The 24,494-nt window shown below is 36.1% G+C and overlaps 4 protein-coding genes and 1 pseudogene across 5 annotated transcripts; 3 read left to right on the top strand and 2 right to left on the bottom strand.

Moving 5' to 3' along the window:
* The first annotated feature begins 1,010 nt into the window (after positions 1-1,010).
* Positions 1,011-7,957, top strand: LOC141826762 (KH domain-containing protein At1g09660/At1g09670-like). Its single transcript, XM_074714059.1, has 7 exons — positions 1,011-1,225; positions 1,669-1,754; positions 3,691-3,818; positions 5,374-5,508; positions 5,582-5,698; positions 7,266-7,409; positions 7,492-7,957. The coding sequence occupies exons 1-7, from the start codon at positions 1,113-1,115 to the stop codon at positions 7,636-7,638; spliced, it is 870 nt and encodes a 289-aa protein (XP_074570160.1). The 5' UTR covers positions 1,011-1,112; the 3' UTR covers positions 7,639-7,957.
* A 610-nt stretch (positions 7,958-8,567) lies between these two features.
* Positions 8,568-14,389, top strand: LOC141826728 (protein root UVB sensitive 6-like). Of its 2 annotated transcripts, XM_074714017.1 has the most exons (14): positions 8,568-9,002; positions 9,775-9,873; positions 9,999-10,112; positions 10,752-10,823; positions 10,903-11,013; positions 11,108-11,227; positions 11,994-12,095; positions 12,184-12,256; positions 13,046-13,129; positions 13,204-13,268; positions 13,343-13,444; positions 13,515-13,706; positions 13,828-13,924; positions 14,001-14,389. In XM_074714017.1, the coding sequence occupies exons 1-13, from the start codon at positions 8,661-8,663 to the stop codon at positions 13,894-13,896; spliced, it is 1,545 nt and encodes a 514-aa protein (XP_074570118.1). In that variant the 5' UTR covers positions 8,568-8,660; the 3' UTR covers positions 13,897-13,924; positions 14,001-14,389. The 2 variants fall into 2 exon arrangements, with proteins under 2 accessions (XP_074570118.1, XP_074570117.1); XM_074714016.1 differs by having other exon boundaries at positions 13,828-14,389.
* A 1,037-nt stretch (positions 14,390-15,426) lies between these two features.
* On the bottom strand, positions 15,427-17,714 carry LOC141827603 (uncharacterized). The gene is made up of 3 exons (XM_074714892.1): positions 17,617-17,714; positions 16,607-17,537; positions 15,427-15,669 (listed from the first exon to the last, which is right to left on the bottom strand). Exons 2-3 carry the CDS (start codon positions 17,525-17,527, stop codon positions 15,664-15,666), a joined length of 927 nt encoding a protein of 308 aa, XP_074570993.1. The 5' UTR covers positions 17,528-17,537; positions 17,617-17,714; the 3' UTR covers positions 15,427-15,663.
* Positions 17,715-19,506: 1,792 nt separating this feature from the next.
* LOC141828661 (uncharacterized) lies at positions 19,507-19,960 on the bottom strand. Its single transcript, XM_074716115.1, has one exon. It carries the CDS (start codon positions 19,934-19,936, stop codon positions 19,589-19,591), a length of 348 nt encoding a protein of 115 aa, XP_074572216.1. The 5' UTR covers positions 19,937-19,960; the 3' UTR covers positions 19,507-19,588.
* A 3,857-nt stretch (positions 19,961-23,817) lies between these two features.
* On the top strand, positions 23,818-24,269 carry LOC141826543 (uncharacterized; annotated as a pseudogene).
* Positions 24,270-24,494: the final 225 nt, after the last annotated feature.

Below are 24,494 nucleotides of genomic sequence, written 5' to 3' on the forward strand. Positions count from 1 at the left end.
GGTGATCTTGCGATCGAACACGATGATTTTCGCGAGCCAAATCTCTTTGATTTAGACAGAATTATACTAAATACATTAGACAGGGTTAAGTTTCTTTCTTCTCCACTCTTCCTTCCAAATAAACATACAAATACTCAAATTTACTTTCCCTCAATTTCCATGCAATTTAAATGGAATAAAATAATAATTATTATAATAATTATTTATTTTTCGTTTAGGTTTATGTCATGCTCGATCCGACAAGTCAATTTTGGCTCCTTAATCTCTATCTTTATTGATTTTTCAAATGCATTTTAAATTTTAGTCAAAATATTTCTCCTTCAAGGAATGAATAATTTAGATGATAATTTTTAAAAATAAAATAAAATAGAGATATTTTAATGTTAAAATAATTTAAATTTTATATATGAATATTATATGACATTTCAAAAGATAATTAAAAAAAGTGAAACTTTTTTTAAAAAGTACAACAAATATCTTTAAAAAAATGGAAAAGGTTGTCGCTATACGAGGTGGCATCAATATTAACTTTTAATTAAAAAAAATCAGACCGGTCTGTGTGATTTTTTTCACTACAACTTCATCCGGTCTGATCCGGTCCAATTCTAGAAACCGGACCGGAGTCAGTGAATGAACCGCCTTCTCAAACGAACCCCGCTGAGCGACCCCCCTAACTTTCCAAGTCAACGAACGGATGGCAAGTAAGATAAGCTCCAGGCAGGCACATCGCCAGCCGTCCGCCCGGGGACGGACGGCTCCGATGCGCCGCCTCAGCGGCAACAGCAACAGCAGCAGCGCCGCCCGTACACGGAGGCAGGCAGAGCAAACACCGACAGAAATATAAATCCAAAGCCTGTGCAAGATCTGTAACGCGCAGCCTCTCAATCATTTGAATTCTATATAAACTCCCAGAAAGAGCATCCAAGGCCCTCTTTCCGAGCACGTCTCTCCCTCTCCGATCTCCATCTCGATAGGGAGGAGGCGGAGGAGGAGGAGGAGGAGGTGGTGGTGGTGCTGGCGGTGAGCAGCAGCAGCAGCAGCAGCGTTCTTCAAAGTTGCCTCTTTTGGGTTTGCAAAATTACGTCTTTGCAAGGTATCGGTGCGGATTGAGCATGGACGAGAGAATCCCTTCTCCGGCTTACTTCCAGTACTCGCCTTCCGGTGTCCACTCATCTCCTTCCCCGCACCACTCCATCAGGTCGCCCGCGACTTCGGAAAGAGAGAGGTTCGGCTGCCGGTGCTCCCCTGATGATGCTTTTTGTGGTTATTGGTTTGGAGTTTCGTGTGTTGACTCTCGATCGGTTGACCTGAATTTGATGTAGCTTTTGAATCTTTGAGTTTGGGGCTTTTCTAGATTTCGTGCTGCTGATTAAGATTTCGTGCTTTAGTTTCGCTTTTGGACATGGTTTTCATTTGCATGTGCGCTTGCTGTATCATAAATATGCTGCTTTGTTGATGTTTAGTTATAGCCAGATCCGCTCCTGGTTCTCCTTCCATCTATAGCCATTGTGCTTGTCTTCCAAAGGTGGCAGCCAAGTTCTCCATAGTGCATTCAATCAAAAGAAGATCTAGTAGTTGATTTACTGCTTAATTATGACCGCTGCAGTTTCAAATTGATTTATAATCTGAGGATTTGTGATTCAATAGCTGATAATAGTGTTTTTGCAGATATTTGACTGAATTACTGGCTGAGAGGCAGAAAATGATACCATTTATGCAAGTCCTTCCATTCTGCAATAGGCTTTTAAACCTAGGTATGCAGTCGCATGTTTCTTCTGCTTATTACATTGATTGGTTTGGTCGAGTCCACATGTTGCTTTTGATGGACCTTTAATTGCTTTAAAACTTTCTTTAAATAGTTTATCTTGTAGAATCAATTGATCTAGTTGTTGTAAATTGGGACACACACTAGTTTAGTCCCAGGTGGTTAGTTGTGGGATATTAAAGAAGATTTAATGAAATGAGTGAGATTACTATTAACTTTGACTTAAGAATTTTGGGACAATGGTTGAGCCAGAGAAGTTAATGGGTTAGTTGTCTATCTAAGACGATTGTGACATAGTATAAGAACGGTTCTAATCATAGGCATGGTGAGAGGATGGAAAGGGTTGCTTGTATGATGGTATAGACCTTACATGTTGAAGATGATATTGCAATGAAGCAGCCAGATCAAATGAATCCAATGCCGAAGCAAATGTGAATAAAACCTCCTAAGATATCTTTATAAGGAAATCAACAGACACCAACCAACATTCTACGAAGAAGAAATCTATCCATTTCTCACCATAAATAGATGATGAAGGATGCACCAACCAACCAAAGCTAAATAGCAAAAAAGAAAACATGCACTTCTTTGGAGTAGTCAAACATAACTTGTAGGATATATCTGGTAGAATAACATTCCTCCACCTAAGAGTGATCCTCATAATTAGCTTGCCATGCAACACGAGCCAAGTGAGCATCCTTAACTTGGATGAGAGAGAAGGCATATGGGAACCCAAATATCCTCATGGCCCTTGGGTGAAAAAGCAAGTAATCTAAACTAATAGGAATCTTGCAGGAGAAGTCCACCTCTAGACATCCAAATTTTATTCAAAATTTGTGGAATACTAGGGACCACTTGCTTTCCTGAATTCCCTAAATCAGTGGAAGGGGTGGGTTTAAAAAGGATAGACCAAGAGTCACCAAGGCAAAGTCGTTTTAGTCGCTGTGAACATCTTGATAAGTGCACAAGGATTAAAACATGGGAAATTTGCCACTTCAGCATGATTGCCTTGGACCATCTGCCACAGTGAAGGAGCATATCAGAAGATATAAAGAGCAGCAACAGATGTTCACCATATAAAATTCTATAACATACCAGATACACCTCTAAGTGAATGTCAACTTGAGCCAAGGGAAAGTAATTCACACGATATGTCAGAGTAGGATCTGACAATAATCGATTAAAAAGGGGGAGTGCACCACAAGAAAGTATAATTGCCACCAATGTCATAAGTAAGTTTGGTTGAACACTAGCAGGCTCCAATAAAATCAACTGAAATATGTGATCCTATGTTGCTAGTTAGATGATGAACCCTCTTATTGGTGGTGCCCAAAAAAGCTCTACAAATATGGTCCAATTATCAGCATCCAAGATGGAGTATGATAAATTTGTGATGGATGCAGAATCCCTGCAGATAAACAATATCAGAGTGAGATGTCCTCCTTTGGAGAGAAAAAAGCTCTTTACCAAGGATTGAGCCACCTAGTGACTTTCAATACAAGTAGCATCATGGATGACTTGGAGCCATTGAGCTAAACCTCATATAACGTATGGGAAAATGCTATATATGATATTTGAAGGTCAAGCTTCTACAAAAAGTGTGCATGGTAGCAATTGTTGTCAGTGTCAAATCATGAGCATAGCAATGACAACGGGTGCCCAATCATCAATTATCCATGATTGAAGGTTTGACCTATAATGATGGTGGTATCATTGGTTGTAATAATTTTTTTTCTGTTTATTAGAATCAAATGATTTGCACATTTCTTTGTGAACTAATACTTTTGCTAATCCCTGCACTATGTCAGATGAATTGATGTTTGCAAATAATTCCATTGGATCATTTACCTACTCCATATCCTGCACAGTAAAGTGTTAATTCCATGGTAACAAAATTGATCATGAAATTACTGTTACTCTTTCAGAAATTATGAAGACTTCCGGTTTGGTGCCTAATCATTCTTTTGTTGATTCTGAGAGAATGGATCATAGTTCTCCACTAAGATTAGGTGGACCAATGGATCTAGAGGGATGGTCAGGAATGCAGACAGAGGTAATTCAGTTTTATGTGATTTTTTACTACACTCGGAGTTTTTGTCCTTTTTGAATGCATAAATCTCTAATTTCATGATTACTTGGGAAACAAATTGGTTGTATTCTAATATTCACAGATTCAGGTTGTTCTTTTTCTTACCTAATGGATACACCAAAGATATTATATAAATGTTGATGGGATGAATGGAATATGTTATGGAGTTCTAGAAATTCTGTAAGATGCCAAAAAAAATTATTAATCGACCCCAACCAGTAAAATATGCCATCTCTGCAGCTTCTCCCATATGTGCTGCCATTATATATTCACACCATTGAGTGTCCTTTTGGTCAGGCCTCACAATCTCTCTAGCTACATCATATAATGTCTAACATCTAGGTTGTTAGCTAATATGAGGTTTTTTTGCTGTTTCTCAAGTCAACAAAGAAGAAAGTACATTTGTTTATTTGTTCAAATTAAACCAAACTGGTGTGACAAAGCAGCTAATTCAAATTATATGAGGTTATTCAGTGGGTTTTTCTATCCAGATCCTCAGTTATTATGGTCCAGCAGTCTGGTTTTGGTTACAATTGGAGGCTAACATTTTCTAACTGGATAAGAGTGATTTTTGTTTGGTACCTATATCTCTTTCCTTTCCTCCATTCAATCCATAAAAGTCTTTTCTTCCTTTTTTTTTTGTTCAATGTCAAATTTATATGGTGCTAGTTATGATCCACCACAAAGTTCTAACAGTGTTATAATTCTTAAAATCTTTTTCAATCCAACTCACTCCAAACTGAAAACATGCTAATTCAATGGCATCTCTCTCTGCAGCAGCACCTTATCTGGGCATTACTTATGTTCAATATTGGAGAAACCTTGCCTCGAGCTTTAGCTCTTTAGATCATTACAATAAAGACATTTTTGCTACCAAAACTACCAGCTTAAATGGCTGGTTAAAACTTAAAAGAACAGAAACCTGATAGATGCAGATTGGCAAATGTTGAAGCGGTGGGGTCTGAATTCAAATAACAAATTTTAGAGTGATAATTTTCATAAAAAAGAAAATTTATTTCACCAGTGGTTGTTCTGCTTTCTCACTTGCAATTGTTTATTTTTATTCCATATATATGTTTCTGGTTTTGTGCAACAGAGAAACCTAGTACACTTAAATTTTAACACACTAGTACACTTAAATTTCACTAACACACTAATATTGTTTAATTTTTCAATAACTGAATGCAAGTGATACAATCATCTTTGAAAATGAACTATTTTGATTCCTTAGAAAAAAGTTTGAGAAAGTTATCATTTAAAAAATGAACTCATTTTTAATTATATCAGTTTTTTGCTATTTTGTTCGTGCATATCAAAACTTATTTACTATTTGCTTGATTGGAATAAAGAAGGGCAGAGAGGAAGGGAGGAAACACAGTGAGGATAAACTAAATAATGTGCATTCCTGGACGATGTGAATTTATAAGATCATTCTTTTTATTGCTAGTATTGTTTAGAGGATACTGAATTTTGCACTGACACAACTCACCATTGTTATGATTCTTCTTTTTTTCCCCAGGAAAATGGGTACTTCAACAGAGTTGGGACCATCCAAACATCAAATATAGGCTGGAATGGAATTCCTAGAGTTAACACAAGCCCAATTGTGAAGAAAGTTGTGAGACTAGATGTTCCTGTTGACAAATATCCTAATGTCTGTACATTTCTCCTATCTTTCGGTCACCGGATAGTAAACTTTTGCTAACATGTCACACTATTTTACTCAGTACAACTTTGTTGGTCGCTTGTTGGGACCTCGAGGGAACTCCTTGAAAAGAGTTGAAGCTACAACTCAATGCAGAGTGTATATCCGAGGACGAGGCTCCGTGAAGGATTTGGTGAAGGTAGTTCATAACGTGGTCTGTGTTTTTCTCGAAAGAAAATATGATCAACTATATTAAATCCTAGTTTTTGATGAGACTGATGCTTCATATTCGTCTTCTCTTCAACCTTTGATATTGAGGAATCTCCATTTGTTGTTAGATGAAACAGAGAAGTGCAGCCTTAATAAATTTTAATGTTGAGAAAGGTGCAACAAAGTAAGAAAGAAGATAGGTACATGATAAAGATGAGGGACCAGTGTAAAGTAAGAAAAATCAAAAAAAAGAAGATAGGTACATGATAAATTTGAGGGACCAGTGTAAAGTAAGAAAAATCAGAAGTGCCTGAATTAAACTTTACAAAGTAGCATTTGCAGTGAGTTCATTCTTAACCGGAAAAAGATCTCCAGATGCATTCATGCCAAATTGTAGCAACCCCACCCACTATGAACCAACCAAGTTACTTAATATGATAATAATTATGCACTTTGATCTTATTAATTTTTTGTCCTGGTGTTAAAGAGACGACCATTATATGTGTAATGCCTTTTGATTAGGTGCCCCCATCAAGCATTAGTTAATTTTATAAGGATGGATGATAGTTATTTTATCTCATTATAAGAAGTTACTTGTTAGTCTAAATATTTTAACTTTAGGCCACTTATTTAGTCACCAAATGACAACTATTTAACACACAATATATAATACAAGCTTCTAAGGAATAAGTTTGACCTCCATTTTACAGATGAATGGAAATAGTAAAGGGATACACATTTATGTAGGGGAAAGATCATTTACAGCAGTCAGAGTTAAGCCAATGCATTCGTGCACATTGGTTGTTTATGAGCTATATTATCATGCTTTTTTAGAACCATTTTTCAGCAGTATAATTGTCCCTAGGGACGAGGGATCAATCAAGTCATCCTAGTTTGTCCCAGAGCCTTTGTCATCCACAATAGAGAAAATTGGTTCCAAAGGGATGATGGTGCACTGAAAATGATTGTGGCGATTTCTATCTGTACAATTGTTTGATTAGTAACATACTGTAAGATTTTGGTTTCTTGGAACAAAAAAATCAAATGAAACAAACTTTCTCAAGTTCATCAGCTCATTACTTCTGTTATGGCTGTGTTTGCCGATCATCCTCGAGTCCTTCCAACAATATTTATTGTTTTCAATGTATCCATGCCTCAAGTGTGGGATTTGTTGTGAACAAATCAACAATACAGATACATCTCATTTGCTTCTAAAATATCAATTGAATAAACTTCTTTTTGTTAAGGTATATGCTATTCTAGTATAAGAAGTTCGATTATCTAATACTGTGGCTTTCGAACAGGTCTGAGCACCTTTGTTGTTGCTATGGGTCATGGAATGATGCTTGTCTTTGGATAAACCTGCTCATAATGAAATAGTTAATAACAAAAATACATAAGAGTCTTTTAATCTGTCATGTGTCATGAAGTTTTTTTTCACTATTCTCCATTGTCATGTGCTCCTACAAGTTACTGGTGTTTCAGAGTCCAGTTTTTTTCTCTAAGAAGTTATTTATAATAATTTGTAGTTAATTTATTTATTTTCGCTTTTGCAGGAGGAAAAGTTAAGAGATAAACCTGGATACGAGCACCTGAATGAGCCACTACATGTTCTTGTTGAGGCCGAATTTACAGCTGATGTAATCGACAGTCGTTTGGATCAAGCCGTGACAATACTGGATGACCTCTTGAAGCCAGTGGTATACATCAATGCCTCTAGCTATCCCTGTATTGCCACTGGATTGCAATTCCTGATCAACTTACTTAATGCTAATTTCGCAGGATGAGTCTGTGGACTACTACAAGAAGCAACAACTGAGGGAATTAGCCATTCTGAATGGAACCCTCCGAGAAGAAAGCCCTCAATTGAGCCCGAGCTTGTCTCCGTTCAATAGCACCGGCATGAAACGAGCCAAAACAGGACGATGATCGACAATGTGTAATCTATTTACCAAGATTGCGATATGCTGCTCTGCTCCATTAGTATTTATCAATGTCAGGGGATCATCGGAGAACCGTATACAAGCATAATGTTCGATGTCTCCCTCCTATGTGGTATTGCCCAATACTGAAACTGTTCGATTATTTATTTATTTGTATAGACCTCCATTGCCTCTGAATGCTAAGCTTATGTGAGTTGAATAAGTTGTTTGCTCCTCGAATTTTAGTTGTTATTGTTGGCATGTAACCTTGAATTGATAATGTTCTTGTGGATAATGAATAATTTTATTAGTGTGGATTTGCTTCAGAGATCTGTTTGTTTGTGTTGTTTAGTCTGATGACCCATTAAGATTTAGGTGCATACCTCTTCTTCACCATTTCATCTCGTTCCAATTAAACACTGACTTGACTGTCGGAGGGGTTACGAGGAGGCATAGAAGCAACTCGAACGTGAAGAATAGAAGGCACAATAGTAATTGAGTCTCCCTTTGGGTACATCATGCCAATAGAATGGCATCTTTAGCTACTAAACGAAGGATACTAACACACTAGACGACTCTAGTGTTACTTCACTCGGTCGATGACCTTATACCCGTAAACGATTTCGTCTTCTTGGCGGTTTTATTTCGTTCTCATTCTTATTCATCTCACCTCAATTCCATCCCAAATACAAACACAAATACACAAAACACAAGTGAAGGAATGGGATTTGGATCATTCCATTTCTTTGCATTCTAACAACAAACACAACTCATGTGAACCCGGTTTAGTAAGCGGTTCGTCCGGACCAAGTGGGACCGGCTCGGTGATCCACCGCCAGCCACGCAAGAATTTCACAACTGTTTAATTATCTATTTATAGAACTAATTTATTAATTTTATTTGGACGGCGTCGGTTGGGCCGCTGTCACTGCCCCGGCGACGTCGACGCTCCCCGAAGCTCCCGCGATAAAACCGAGGTGAACCTCCTCTCCTCCTCGGAATCCGCATCTGCCGCCTTTGGATCCGTCCATGGCTCCGGTTCCGGTGAAGACTTCGCCGGGTCTCGCTCCCGAGACCCGCGACATCGTCCGGGAGGCCGTCCGCGCCAGCGCCGCCGCCACCCTCGCCTCGCCCCCTGCGCTGCCGGCGCGGGACGACTGGATCCAGGCCGGGATCAAGTTCGGGCCGGCTGTCGATCCCGGCCTCGCCCTTGTCGCGCCTGCTGCGCCTAGGGTTCTCTGTTGCGAGGAGATCGACGGGAGGAGGTGGAGCTACGTGCTGGATGACGTGGAAGGTCCCCCCGGGACGAAGGCGCGGAGGGGACCGTCTCTTCGCGCCGTCCCGATGCAGAGCCCCGTGGATCCCTTGGAGGTGAGATCTTCCGACGATCCTCAGTTATGTTATGATTTTGGTTGATGCTTAATTTGATTCTAGGATTATGGAATTCCTTTTATCTCATGTAAGAAAATATCATTAATTGGCATCTGGTATCATGTCTTACGAATACACCAGAAAGATCATATTCTCACGGATTCAATCGAAACAGAATTATATATCTTTTATTTGACACTGTCTTTTGTTCCTTAACATCCTAAAGAAATAATTTGCCTGAGTAGATTAGGGAAGATGAGAGAAGATGTTTTCAAGGTCCCTTTTTTCCTTGAAAATCTTGGTAGAAAGAGTATCTTACCTCTGTATTAGACTAAAGCAGGTATTAAAGAATTTTTTTTTTTTGAAAAAAAAACAACTATATGAGTATGCCTGTAAGCACACTTGAGTTTTAAGATATTGAAGAGTATGCTTCCTCTGAAATGAGGGAAGCATACCACAGTTTACCGAGTGATGAAATAAGGTTAACTTTCCATGCTGTCTTAGTTCATGTTTGTCTCTTTTAAATTTGGGCCATCTTGCTTACATATGTATATCTACAAAGATTTAGATATGTAATTTTTTTGCTTTGATTCTGAAAATTATTATTGAATTTTTTAATGTTGTATGCTATGTGGTATGACAATTGTGTGTAATTTATCTGGTGACTCCTAGAGGAAGTGATGACTTATATTTTGTGTATGTAAATGGACTTTGTAGCTAGTTAGCACTAGTATTAAGACCAATGTTGATTGCTAAATTCACATTTATGCAGGAGATGATGTCATTCATAAGATCATATGTAGTGCCTGATGGCTTTCCTGACAGTGTAACCCCTTCTTATGTCCCATATATGACATGGAGGGCTTTGAAGGTACATACTAGTTTATCCAAAATAGTGTGAATCCTGTTATTAATTTGTTCTCATACTGGAGGATGGCATTGTTGTTTCTTGTTTACTTGAGTTCTTCCTCACTAGTGTTTACTTCTCTTGTTCAGCATTTCTTTGGTGGAGCCATGGGTGTTTTCACAACAAGGACACTGTTAAATTCTGTGGGAGTATCCAAAAATACAGCTGCATCAGGTGCTGTTGCCATCAATTGGATACTCAAGGTAAATTCTTTGTTTTTTGTGTGTGTTAAAAAAACAGTATCTCATGTAGATGCAAAATTATGTTCTAGTTATCTGCAAAATTATGTTCATGGATGTGTTTGCTCTTTTAATGAAGATGATAGATCTCTTTTTGAGGCAACTTCCTATTATCTTTCCCTATAATATTGTAACAAGTTTCAGATTCTTATGAATAGCATTGCTAAAAAAAACAATGCTGAATTGGGTACCATTGGGACAAAAAATGTGACAGGTTTTTTTTTTTGTAATGGGATGGATTAACTTTCACCCTTTTTTTTTTTTTGTTATGATCTCGACTAAACCATTTTTCCAGACCACGCACCCAAACTATTTCAGATAGTATCTATATGTAAACTTGTTTCTTTTCTGATCTTACTATTCTTTCTTGTGTATATCCTTGCCTTGCAGGAAATAATTGCTTTAAATAAGAGAATTTCTATACACTTTCAAGTACACATCCTGTAAAAAAGAAAGTTTGCATTACTTGAAGAATGATTTGTTATTGTTATTTGATGATAGATTTTGTGTAGTTGGTTGGTCCAAACAGTTTTCATTTACCTATGTATTTGACCAAGTACTTCATTTTTGGGCTTTTACCCTCTATTTTCAAAAATTCTCCAGGATGGAGCTGGCCGTGTTGGCAAAATGCTCTATTCACGTCAAGGAAAGAAGTTTGACTATGATCTGAAGCAGGTACTACCTGTAATTTCTTGACTTCATAGCGTCTGCATGTGGTGTTGATTGTTGATTGATAGTTTATATTTCTCCTCAGCTTCGCTTTGCAGGTGATCTTTTGATGGAATTAGGTGCAGGAGTAGAGTTAGCAACTGCTGCAGTTCCACAGCTTTTCTTGCCACTTGCTTGTGCAGCCAATGTTCTGAAGGTTAGGAAGCAAATTTATGTGCTCGGTGTCTACTTTATACTGAAGGATAAAAGGATGTACATGATGTGTAATCTCTTATCTGTCTCCCTTACAGAATGTTGCTGCTGTTACCTCGACATCCACACGCACTCCAATCTACAAGGCCTATGCAAAAGGAGAAAATATAGGGGACGTCACTGCTAAAGGAGAATGTGTTGCCAATATAGCTGATCTGGTAGGCTATTCTAATCAATCATTACTTGGAATATGGGCAACCTAAAAGTTCTAGAACTTTCCAATTAGCAAATTGATTCATCCCATCTATTCTTGTTGTGTAGACTTTTGTATGTTAATATGCTATTATGCAGGAGTTGGTTCAGTTACTCTCTTTTTCTAGCCTTTTTATCAACTTCAATGATATGCCCTAATAAATCCTTTTGATGTTTCTCAAAGCATATCAAATTCTGCAAATGCTGGAATGATTGGAATTAGAAAGCAGTATTTGTAAGCTATGCTATATTTTTGAGTTTCCAACTTCCTTTTTTAGTCCCACAACGTTTTATTTTCTAGATTGACAGTAATTCTTGCAAGCTTTTCAAAATAGAAATATAATAAGAAGATAAAGGTAAATAAATAAATTCACAGTTACCTCAGAAAGCTTTTAACATATGCATTAGAAGACAAGCCAACTTGGTAAACTTGATATGCAGCTTTTCTTAGCTATGTTGAATTGTGTTCTACAGTAAAAGGGCTTTCAGACAATTATAATATATATCGAATCAACTGCTTGCATTTGCTTCAACTATTCAAGGTAGGATCTTACTATTAGGAATGTATTTTTTGAATAAGTTATACAGCAATACCTATATGCTTTTCTGAAAAATGATTTATTATTTTAGAATGCAGATAAATTGTCATGACTATACTGCATTTTCCTTTACTAATTTTTGGCAATAAGACTGCATCAAAATCCTAATGGCCGAGAAATTATCTTTGTTTAGTTGGGCACTGGACTGTGTATCTTGATATCAAAAAGAAATCCATCTTTGGTGGCCTCATTCACATTCTTGTCATGTGGATATCTATTTAGCTCATATCAAGAGGTTAGTCTCTGTTGGCCTAAGGTGCTGTGTGCTTTTCTCTGACAGTTTCTTCAACTAATTTATTTTGCTTATTCTTCATCTTTGCTAGGTCAAATCAGTAGTATTGAATACGTTAAACAGTGCAAGATTCACAGTGGCAGTGGATTCCTTCATCAAGACTGGTAGGTCAAGCAAGATACGTGCAGTTTAAATGCATTTTTGTTTGCACTAAGATATGCTGAAATACTTCGATGTTATGTGCTTAACTACTTGCATGATCAACTCTGAACTAGGATCTATTCAGGCAGGCAATGCTCCGCTCCCAAAGTTATGAGGATCTAGTTAATAGAGAAAAGTTTGAAAAACTAGCGAATGTATAGATACATACTGATTAATAAAATAATAAAATCAGATGAATAATGAATGGTTCTTTTGGAAAAAGAAAGAAAAGGGCCAGATGTTAGAGCAGACTTTTCTACATCTAAGTCATGTTAGTCCAAACTATTTAGGTTGGCTATATGGATTTTGCAATTATATGCTATGCCACTAGCAATACTAATCTCTTAGATCGCTTTTGTTTAACCCCTTTACTATGTTAACTAGATTCTTCCTTCATCCATCACGTTTCTAATTCTAACCTACTTAACTTGTCAACTGTCAGTACCATCTATTCTGAGAGGCTTATTCTACATAAATCACCTTGATAAACAGAGAATAAATTCAAAGATCCTTAGATATGGACTAAGGCTTTAGTTAATGCAGATCTAGTTATAATTGTTAATTATATACTAGAACAGGAAATCTTATATTGAATTTAATTCAAATATAACCAAATTGAGCCATGTTTTGTTAGTTTTATTTCATTTCTATTACATTGACTAAGATAATGACATTTGGCTACCTTTGGAGAAGATTTTTTCTTATCATCTTCTTTGGTAATACCTACTAATAATACTCTGAAATTTTTCTAGGGCATGTACCATCCTTAAAGGAAGGAAATGTAAAGGAGAACATTTTCAATCCTCCATGGTCTAACCATACACCAGTAGTTATAGGTACGCAGCAAATAAGGTACACTTATTTCTATTCATCTGGCTACACTTCTACATCTACTTTACATCGTCTTCAGGATCAAGATTTTCTGAAGCCTTCCAGGAGCCGTCTTCATTTCTTGCCATGCAACCCTTGTTCGAGGTATATACTGAGATTGCAAGTCCTGCTTGCTACAATTTTAATCCACATGCCTTTCTTGTTGATTCAAATCGCAGGAGGAGAGATACATGGTCACCTATAACCCTTCAAAGGGTAAAATTTATGCATTGCTCAAGGATCAAGCAAAATCAGATGATATACTAAAAGCGGCTTTCCATGTAAGCACTGATTACTAAACGGCAAATATACCCAAAAAAAATCTAACAAGACAACTTTCTTTGGCGACAGGCACATGTTCTTTTGCATTTCATCCGGTCGTCAAACTCAAAACTAGCTTTGAGAAGATTTAGCAACACTGACCAATCAAGATACGAAGGAACTTCGCTTGTCTCAAATGACAACTTTCTTTCTCACATCGCTGAGTCTTGCAAGATCGTGTCAGCTTCATATACAATGTTCAAGAATAAAGCTACCAAACAGGTGATGCATCGTCGACTAAGCATTTTATGTTCAAACCAATTATTGTAAACTATTTGTTGGTTCTTCTATCATTCAAACTGATCCTGAGCTCTCTATTGACGATGTCTTTTCTTTTGCTTAGGGATGGATAATGTCTCACTCGTTGCTTAATCCGGGGAGAGCACGGCTAGTTAGTACTCTGCACCACTGATCTACGATTGCCATCCATAAATTCAGAGGTTCCTTTGTTTTGCTGGTTTCTTGTTTAAAATTCGACGCAGAGAATTCGATGCTGAAACTATTTCTTCGTATCAGATCTTGACACACGAGCGGTGGATTGCGACTCTCAGGTACGCGAACATCTTATGCCACCACCGCAGAGTTAGAAAGTCTACCAAACCACTCGACTGACGAAGTGGTGACATTCTATTTCGGATTTGCTCTCACAGTTTCTGCTCCCTGCAAACTGGGAGACAGAGATCATTTTCCGAAACAATTTTGCTTGTGTACTGCTGGAGTTGCTTGCTTATCGATCTGCTTTGCTTTTCGATGTGTTGGCATCCTCTCGCAGTCTTGTTTGTTGTAATACTGTAAATTTGTTGGTGCCTTTGACTTGCGTCGTAGAGTTTGAGATGCAAATCTGGGATATTAAAAATTTTACCATTTTATACTCTATATTAAAATTATGCATTTATCTTTTTATACCATTTTATTCTCTATATAAAAAGAAATTTGATTGTTTAATTTAAATTTATCATTTAATTATCCATAAAGACAAGATCCGTTGTGTTACATAAGTATTTAATTATTTCGTATTATTAATATTGTTAGGAGAATATTTGACTGTAAATTCGGTGCATAATTTTACAGTCACCACCCTGCGGTCCTTTTTATTTCATAATCAGCCCGCATGGGCGTTGTTCATTCTTTCTTGCGCTTCTTTCAGGGCAGGCGGCAGCGTTGCCGTCAAACATGAACTTATCTGTCAATCTGATCCAAGTCAATAAAAAAAATATGAGATTAGCGTTGAAGGTTAAAGTCAAATCGGGTTGGATTTGAAATTTTATTTGGAAACAAATAATTAATAGTTTAGATAATTAAAATTTTAAATTTAAATATTTAAATTCGAAATATAATTATCATATTTAGATTAATTTATTATTATGTGTTTAAATTAAAATATTATTATTATGTGTTTTAAATTTTTATTTAAGTATTTTGTTAAAGAATAAAAATAATAATATTATATAGTAAAAAAATAAATTGGATTGGACGGATTTGAGTTTATAATTTTTAAGTTATTTTAAAATTTGAATTGATTCAAATTAAATTTTTTATAATACTCATATTTCAATAAAAAAAAATATCGTTCTTTTAATTTTTGTCCGCTTTGCTTTAGAGTAGCTTTCAAGGCGATAGAGTATTTCAAATATTAAAATGAAATATTATTTTAATAAATTTTAAAAGAAGAACATCTTTTTAACAATATATTTTTTTTTAAATGCCTTTTTAATACTTCACTTCATAGTTTATCTATTTCTTCAAAATCCATTTCTACCAACTGAGATTGAGGACTAATTAGTCTCTCTTCCATTCTCCTAAAAAACAGAGGGCATCTTTAACAACTAAACCTAAATGTACTGCAATAGGTATCTGCTGATAATGGAGAATTTTAATCATAATATTTTGGCTCATTTCTTTCAAAAACTTTGTCTAATTCCAAAACTTACAACACAACAGAAACAAGCACAATAAATGTCTGCCAAACATACATTAAAACCAACACACACTAAAACACTTCACAAGTCAAACAGCACCTCATACTCACTGTCCAAAAGTCCAGAGAGAGAAAAAAAGACACAAATACAAATCTGAGCAGTTTATTAGCAAAGAAAATAGTAACAGATGTTTGTATTCTCATACAAGTGTATATAACCTTATGCTCCTCTCACATAGAAGGCTTGACTCTCTCTCTGCTCTAGTCCTGCATGAAAATATGACAGGTTCAGCAACCAATCAACTTGTAAACACAGCTCAAGGGATATAAATGGACTAGATTTTTAACAACAGATAAGTTTACCATGTTTTATGAGCTCTATTGATGTAGGAACAATTAAACTCATGTTCATGAACAATTAGTAGTGAATTTATATGTATCCATCCTCTTCCTGTGATGCAAGTCTAGTCCTTGGCCAAATGCAGAGTAATTTTTTACCAGTTGTCTAGGTCGTCTTAAAGATGTCATTGTTGGAGAATGGATAGAGGAGGCCCCTGCTTTTTTTCTCTATAAATTTTGATCAAGTAATTCATACTCGCGTCCAGTTTTTTCGTCTACACAAACTGGTGTTACTATCTAAACATATTGTATGGCCATCTAGTCCTTTGCAAACATCTAAGTGAGGTTTGCATCCAAGAACAAACTTTGTTCCACAGTGAGAATTCAGATGACAATTACATTCATACAGGTAGTTAAATATAACACATGGCTTCATGCTAACAGCTAAGAATGGATCTATACAACAACAATCCATCATTTATCTCACTAAATGAGGTCAACTATATAGATTCTCCTATGCCCTCCTACGTGATTGGACTCGATCCCTTACTATATCTTTTTCAAAGAACAATCTAACATTAACACAATAATTTTATGGATTTATACAACAACAATCAATTAATCATTTATCTCACTCGATCCCTTACTATATCTTTTCTAGAGAACAATCTAACATTAGCACAATAATTTTATATGGATTCATACATTATATTTAACTTTTATTCGATCTTGGACTGGCCATAACGGAGTTTATTTGTCATAGGCAGAGGTTAAGGATGGATCTATAAATACAAACTACCAACAAATTGAATTGCAAGCATGTTACTCTAGCACAAAGCAAAGGAAGATATAGTTACTAGTTTACCTCGTCGTCGTCGTCGTCATCTTCTTTCTTAAGGCGAGTGGTTCCTCCCTCTTTGCTGATCGGCAAATTCATGTGGCCAAATGGAGTGTCGGCATCGATGCTCCCTTTCATGGAATACCCAGTGCCTCTTCCCCTGATCATATCCCACAGCGCAGAGCCGAAATCCTTGGGCCTAAAAGAGATAGGGATCTCCATCCTTGCAATCCCGTTCTTCTCAATTGTTGTGGTTTTGTTGAACTTCGCACTACTAATGCTGATTTCAGACAGCCAAAATTCATATTCCAATGCGTTCAGCCCCAGGTCGAAGTCGTTCTTGTTCTCTAGCTTCAGGTGCAGCGAAGCTATCGTCTCCTCGAAGGAGAACTTTTCGAAGTGGATCTTTTCGACATCGATATCCGGCTTGTAGGGGATCGGAATCTCGCCAGTCTTCTCTAGGGGCAGCGTAATCCTGCCGAAAACTGGCACATCTACAATGAGATCGACCTTGACCCTATAAGGGATGATGCTTCCAGGCTTGATATCGCCGTAAGTGTTCTTGATATCATCGTAAATCAAAGTGACCGGGATCTTCACCGTCTCCGAACCGTGCGCGTGAATCGTACCCGCATCGGGGATCAATCCAGAGATCAGCTTCCTCCCATCGCTTTCGATCAAGTAATCGATGTCAATGAGAGGGATGGGGATCGGATTAGGGTTTGTGACCAGGACGTCGACGACGATGTCTGCCTTCTTCAAGTTGATGGAAGGTACATGGACGGCGGTGACATCGGCTGTGGGCTTCCCGAATCCGACTGCCTCCTCGATCCTCTCGCCCACATCATGAATAAAGTCCTTGACCTTGTCCAAAAAGCCCCCGTTTCCTTCATTCTCGTCCTCTTTCGATTCCCGTTCCGCAAGTTTGGGCTCGCCGGAGGAAGCCATGGCGGATCGCCTACAAGATTAACAAGCACATCTGGTTTCAAAACACGAAAAGATGCGACCTTGAAAACCACGCGCGGGCGATCACGTACCGAGAGCAGATCCGGAGGGGGGCGAAGGGGATGCCGATCGGTGGCGCTCTTCCGATCTTGTAGTTGGAGATGGGAGACCGGTAGCTGGAGGAGGAGGAGGAGGAAGACGACGAAGTGGGCTACGATCCAGTTGCAGGCTCGGCATCTTATGGCGAGGTCTGCGCGTGAATTGCGCGTGCACTGAAAGCAAGCGCGGCTTCTGCTCCGTGTCGCGGGCGAATTAAATTTAGAGATAAGTAACCGCTCATGGACATGCCACGTGTTTGACACTTGTCCACTCCACATCTCTCGTATAAAAAATATTTTTCAAATATATTTTATTTCGTTTAAAAAAATATTTCCTTATGCTTAGTCAATCATCTTGGTTAAGGAAGTCTAGTGCCTGCCACGGGGATTACGATGATAAGGCAAGAATAGATTTCTTCTACATACGATAATATAAGATCCCAATAATTCCACACAGTAAATTCTGAAAAAATAAATTAAAAATTATAATTAATTATGATCAAAAAAGATATTATTCGACTACATCGAAATTAGAACACTTGCACTTTTCTAATCAATTCAGCTATACCCCGAAAACATAAAACAGACTCTTCGTTAATACATCTAGTTTCCAAAACTTAATTAAATTATTTATAATAAAATAAATTTATTAAAATAGAGAAGAGTCGAATTTTGATGAAATTAAAATAATATTTTTTTCATAATGATCAATGCTTCTTGATTTACCTCCTATAATCATAAACTATTCGTAATCATTTTTCCTGAAATTAATACATCTATAATATATTATATTTATGATTTTTTTATATTTTTAATTTATATTAATGATCGATAAAAAAAATTTATGAGATGAGATTGCTTTTTTTTTATTTTTTTAATACATTAACCTACCAAAATTACTATAATAGGTCGCAAACAAATTAATTAACATGAATTATTTTACCGATGTTGTCACTAATCAATAGAAGAAGGCTAATACTGGAATGTTCTGATGAAAATTCTGAAATTTAAGTAAAAATAAAAAGGACAATTTATTTTTTTATTTATTACAAAAAAATATCATATTCTATTTTTATATATTTTACTTTTTAAAATTAGTTTTATTTTTAATATTATTGTAACGATTACAACATCATAATAATTATATAATTATAATAATTACAATTTCATAATCATTATAATTATATAATTATAGCAATTATAATCTCTAACTATTAGGACATAATACTAATTAGTATTAATAAAAAATAAATTATTTATATTATAACAAATTAATTGACTTATATGGATCAATATTGATCAAAATATAATTATTATAATATAATATTATTAATATGAATCAAAGTCAAAATACTACTATAAATATGGATTACATCAGAAATAAAATATTTATATTATAATTATTATAATAATAATTTATTAGTATTAATCGTCTATTAGAATAATTGAACTAATAGATTAGATAGATCAAATCAAACCTCACAATCGAGATCAACCTACATATCAAACTATTTTTTTAATCTATTTTCTATAAGTAAAATTATAAAATTACACAAGCACTTTCATATATATATTTTTCTAATGATAATAATGACGCCATAAATGCACCCATCACGTGGTCATTAAATCTCTTAATTGAATAGCGTTTGGTAGATAGATAGTCACATTAATTTCCCACTCAAATAAAATATAAAACTCAAACAATTTATTTTAGAAAATAAATTTTAAATTTATTTGATATATTTTAAATAAGAGTTTGGTACATAGTCACTTTAAAAATTCAAATTATTTATTTTATGAAAATAAAAGAGAGAGAGAATAAAAACAACTTCACCAACAATTCAAGCACGACTTGTATTTTTCGACATTTTTAATAAAAAGAAATTTAAAAAAAAGAGGCACTTAATTATTTTAAAATCACGTTAATTGCATGATTATTAATTAATTAATTAATCTACTTATCGGCTCAAGTGGCGCCGGTGATGCAGGAGAAGACCCGGCGGCCGCTTCCGAACCTCACCATCTCCTTCGCCGGGCGGCTGCTGCCGCCCTCCGGCGGGAAGATCTCGTCCGCAGTGGAGAAGTCCTCCATGGATCGGTGCCTCCGGTGGCGGACGCCGGCGCCCTGCCCAGCGGCACCTTCGGAGAAGCTCCCGAGCTTGATCGCCGGCGGTTGGAGGAGCTTGTGGTGGTGGTGGCTGGGGAGACCGAACCACCGCTCGGACCCGGCGGAGAGGGAGCGGCTGTACCGCTGCTCCCTCCGCCGCCTCCTCTTGATCGCTCTGTAGATAAAAGGGATCAGCCCTTCCGCCATGGCCGATCGATCAGAAGCAGCTCAGCTCTGTTTCAGGGAAAGCCAGCGATTCTGATCTTCTTCTTAAAAGAGAGCAGATTTTGACAAGTCAACGGTGGTATTTCCGTAATTATGTGGTTGATAGAGAAAATTCTATTTTGCCCCTTATACTTTATTTATTTATTTATTTTATTATCCTTATTTTTATAAAACAAGTATTTAATTATTCAAATTAATTAATTTTTGAAACGATCCCATACGAATTTTTCATTGATCATAAATTTAAAAATATCATAATAGAAAAAATGGCTTTTCATATTTTTATTATTATCAAAAGACGTAATATATTTAAAATATATTTCATCCTAAATTTAATCTTAAATCATCCTTTTTACACCATCAATCCAATATTATTATATTAGTTTTGATTAAAATTATTAAATTTTAATGAATATTAAAATAATTTTAATCAATATTTTAAAAATGACTAATATTATAGTGCAGTAGTTTTCACCGGCATTAAAGTAATTTTAATAAATATTAAAATAATAATTTTAACTAATTTTAGAATAAGTTTAACCATTTAAACTAACATTAGAGTAGATATCTAGTAAAAAGAAATTTTTGAAAAAAAAAATAGAGTGGATATTCTTTTGATATTTTATAAGGTTTACATATATATATATATATATAAGAAATCAAACCTCTCTATATATATATATATATATATATATATATATATATATAATTCAAGTATTTAGGTTGATAAATTTAAAAATCAACTTTTAAAATATTAATTCTGAATTTTGATCTTCTCATTTATAATAATTACAAATAAGATATGTCGTTTTAATTTTTGCTCTAAAAAGTTATTATTAGGAGCAAAATGTAACATTTTCAAATATAGGGTGTAACATGAAATTGTCTTTGGAAATAAAATAATGCGTTGGCTTTATGGAGTTGAGTGGGGTGGGTGAGTTGTAGCTGGTGACGGCTTTAATTTTGTGAGGACTTTAATTAATGTTTTTATTATTTTTTCTTCTTCTTTAATTGGTTGAAACTTTGTTTGTTAATTTGATTTCTTTTTGTTAATTAATTGATTAATGGTAACTTAATTGCAGAAGAAGGATAATGATAAAACGTATTGCAATTGAATATGATGACAAAGTGATAAGGTAGAATCTAAAAGTAAAACATAATTCTGATATGTGATTGATTTTTTAAAAGTCCGACGACAAATCCGATGGGAATTAAAAAAATAGAAAAAAAAGTAAGAACATTAAATACATAGTTAAGGGAGATTTGATTTTAAAAAAGAATATTGCTTTTTGTTTGTTCTTCCTCGTCGTCTTAGAGTTATTGAAGTTGCTCCTTTAACAGTTAGTCTTCGATGTCTACATCGATATCTCCAATTTTCATTATACGAAGAAGATTGCAACTCAAAATCTTGTCACTTTCTTCTAGTGACGAACATTTGAATTACGGTTACATCCAAGCACCAAGTTTGAAAAGTAAAAAATATTTATTTTTTAAACTCATCTATTAAAAATTAATTACCTTTTTTATTTTTTTAAATATACCACAAATATATATATATATGTTAAAATTTAAGTCGTTCGACTTGTTTAGCTTGAAACATTAATAATAACCTTTTAGATTAGCTCAAATTAATCAATTTCTAATAGTCAACATTTTTTTTCCTTGGCATCTTTGAAAATTTTTCGAGTTCGGAAAGTTCTTGGTTTGGCTTGACCTTTATGAGTCCACTACGGTCTCACAGAGAGCTCATGACCAGACTTAGCCCTTGTGAGGCTATAATTGATGCCCTACCACAGCTATCGCAAGGGTTGGAATTTAAATGGCTGGAATAGCGGTGTTGACCCAATAATTGAGTATATTTCGCTCAATGATAACTTGATGCCCTACCAGAGCTATCTTATTTATTCTCTAAACATACTATTTCAGTTATTTGCACCTCTTCGGATAACAAACATATCTTTCTTGGTATCGTCATTACCGATTTAATCTCATCAGTCATCAAGTTCATCGATCATTGAGTTATCCATTCAAATATCGACACATCCCCTTTGAGTAAACTTATCCCTACAAATAATAATATTAAGGTCGAGGTGAAAGCTAGGTCTTATTTCCTTAAATGATATTGTCTCACTTAAATATTTATGATTTATCGATAATCACTCTTAAAATATAACGATCTACATGTGTCAAAATAGAAGCCCTCCAAATTTTGAGCCCCAACAAACTTTCAAAGCTTTTGATGGAAAAAAAAGGGATTATGCTCAGGCCAAACACCACTCATGACCGGTCCCATAACTTAATAAGGGAAGGTAAATTAGATATTGAGCAGCCCTATAAATGGGAGGGCATTTTAATCGCGATTGCCTTGAAACTCTTAAAAAATGACAGAGAAGAGGAGAGAAGAAAATTTAAGAGGAGATTACACGAGTTGAATTGAGTGATTTGAGTAAAAGGAATGAGCTTTATTTTGTGGCTAGGGATAATGAGTTACTGTTAAGAGGAGAAAGGTTTCATGTTAAAGGTAAAAAATATGGGTGTGTCTAAATCAAAATTGATTTCTTAATCAATTTTTTACCATGGTTTAATTCATATTCACACATATTCAAGTTTAAATTCAACTCAAGAACTAACCAAAAATTTTGATCATATCAAATCAATCCTTTATTAGATATTAATTTTTTATTTACTCAAACAAGTAATTTACAATGAACTACTTATAAAATAATTATCTTATCTCTGTATTATTCAATTTATTGATTATGAAAATTAATTTTCCAACAACAAATTGACTTTCTTATCGGTTATTATAAGATAACTAATTGTGCTCCCATCACGACGTAACACAAACGGTAGATGTATGATATTTCTAATGTGACAATTAACAAAAGACTGACTCTAAGAGGCCGTAGATCCACCCATAAGATAACTCATCATGAGATGATTGGATTTTAGCGAATAAAAAATAATTAAAATTAAGAAATTAGTTCCATCCATTCCACTAGGTTGCCTTCAGGGCATAACTGAGTTATTTACAACTTAAGCAGACTTATAGAAGAGTACAAGAGTTCGAATCTCAACGAAGTGAGATAATACTCTCCTGTGTTGTGGCCAACTGTAATGCAATTTACTTCCTCACAAATAGTTGTGGGTCCGATTGTGTGTGACCGTTGGGGTGACAAATTTTACATTTTTACATAAGAAAAAGAGAAAAATCAAGTGAAATTCACTAGACTTAAAGAGAGAAATATTGATTCACTAGACTTAAAATCTTTATTTTTAATTTATCTTAAATAAATAAATATCTTGATAAGCTATCTCTTCATGTATTACATTAGGTGATATTCATCATCTTAATAATCTCATACGATCGCCCTCATAATCATCTATGAAAAGGTATTTACTCGACTTCATCAAGATCAGAAACTTTATCCACTTCTATAACTCTATTTCATAATAACTTCCTTGATAAACCATCTCCGTGCTTGGCATGTCGAGCCCAACGCTAACATCCTCCTCTCATTTTATAGTAAAAAATTGGCGATTGTTATCAAACTCATGTCGGCCGTTGGATGGAATTCTAGAGTGACCCTTTACAATTGATATTGCACCAGGCAGATCCAAATTCCTTGCAGGCGACGAAATCTCCCGAAACTCCACCGAACCAAAAGCCACCGCCACCTTTCCTCTCTGTTCTTCCTCCCTCCCTCCCTCTGTCTGTCTGCTCATAAACCTCCTAGTAAGCCACTCCATTTCATTCTGCTTCACTGGTGCTGTGCTTTCCTTCTCGGAACACCTCAACGGAGCATCCGTTGCTTCTTGTTCCAGCCGTGGAATTCTTCTACATCGGTGCAAATTCCCTTCTTTTTGAGGTCTCCCCACCAAAAATTCGATATTGCCGCCTGAAACCGGCGAACTACCTGAAGTTTCGATCTTTTTTACGAGGCCTTCATGTCGCTTCCGCTGGACCAGCAGCAGCCGCCACCGGCGTACACGGGAGCCGCCGCCCCGGGCGGTGGCGGCGGGGACGGGTCGATCGGGCCGGTGATCGGCGTTCTGGCGGTGATCGTGGTGCTGTGTGCGGTCGCCTGCGTGGCGGGCTGGCTCTGCTCCGGCCGCTCCATTCTGGGCTACGGGCGGTACGACCTCCACGGGTGGATCGAGCGGAAGTGCGCCACCTGCGTCGGCGGCCGGCAGGATTCGGCGCGGAGGCAGAGCGCCCACGGAGCACGAAGGGCCGCCTCGGACGGCGGGGGCCCAGGAGGAAAAGCAGGCGGCTGGGCAGCCGGAGATTACGGAGGCGGTGGCCGAACCCTGAGAGCTGACGTGTACACAGTTCTCCTGGCTGGTCCCTCTGTTTGTGTTCATTCTCTGAAATGGTTTCTTTCTCCTTTTCTCTTTTCATATTAATTTCGGCGTTTATCATACGATGGCGCATTTATATACCTCTCTTTGTTTTTTTTTTTTTAATTTTCAATTTGAAAAAAATAAAATTTTTTTATTTAAATTAAATCAAACAAAATAAATAAAAAATAATTATTTA

The sequence above is a fragment of the Curcuma longa genome, chromosome 4 (assembly GCF_044706935.1).
Source record: "Curcuma longa cultivar G26 ecotype Majalengka, Jawa Barat chromosome 4, ITB_CL_G26_1.1, whole genome shotgun sequence".
Classification (NCBI taxonomy): Eukaryota; Viridiplantae; Streptophyta; class Magnoliopsida; order Zingiberales; family Zingiberaceae; genus Curcuma; species Curcuma longa.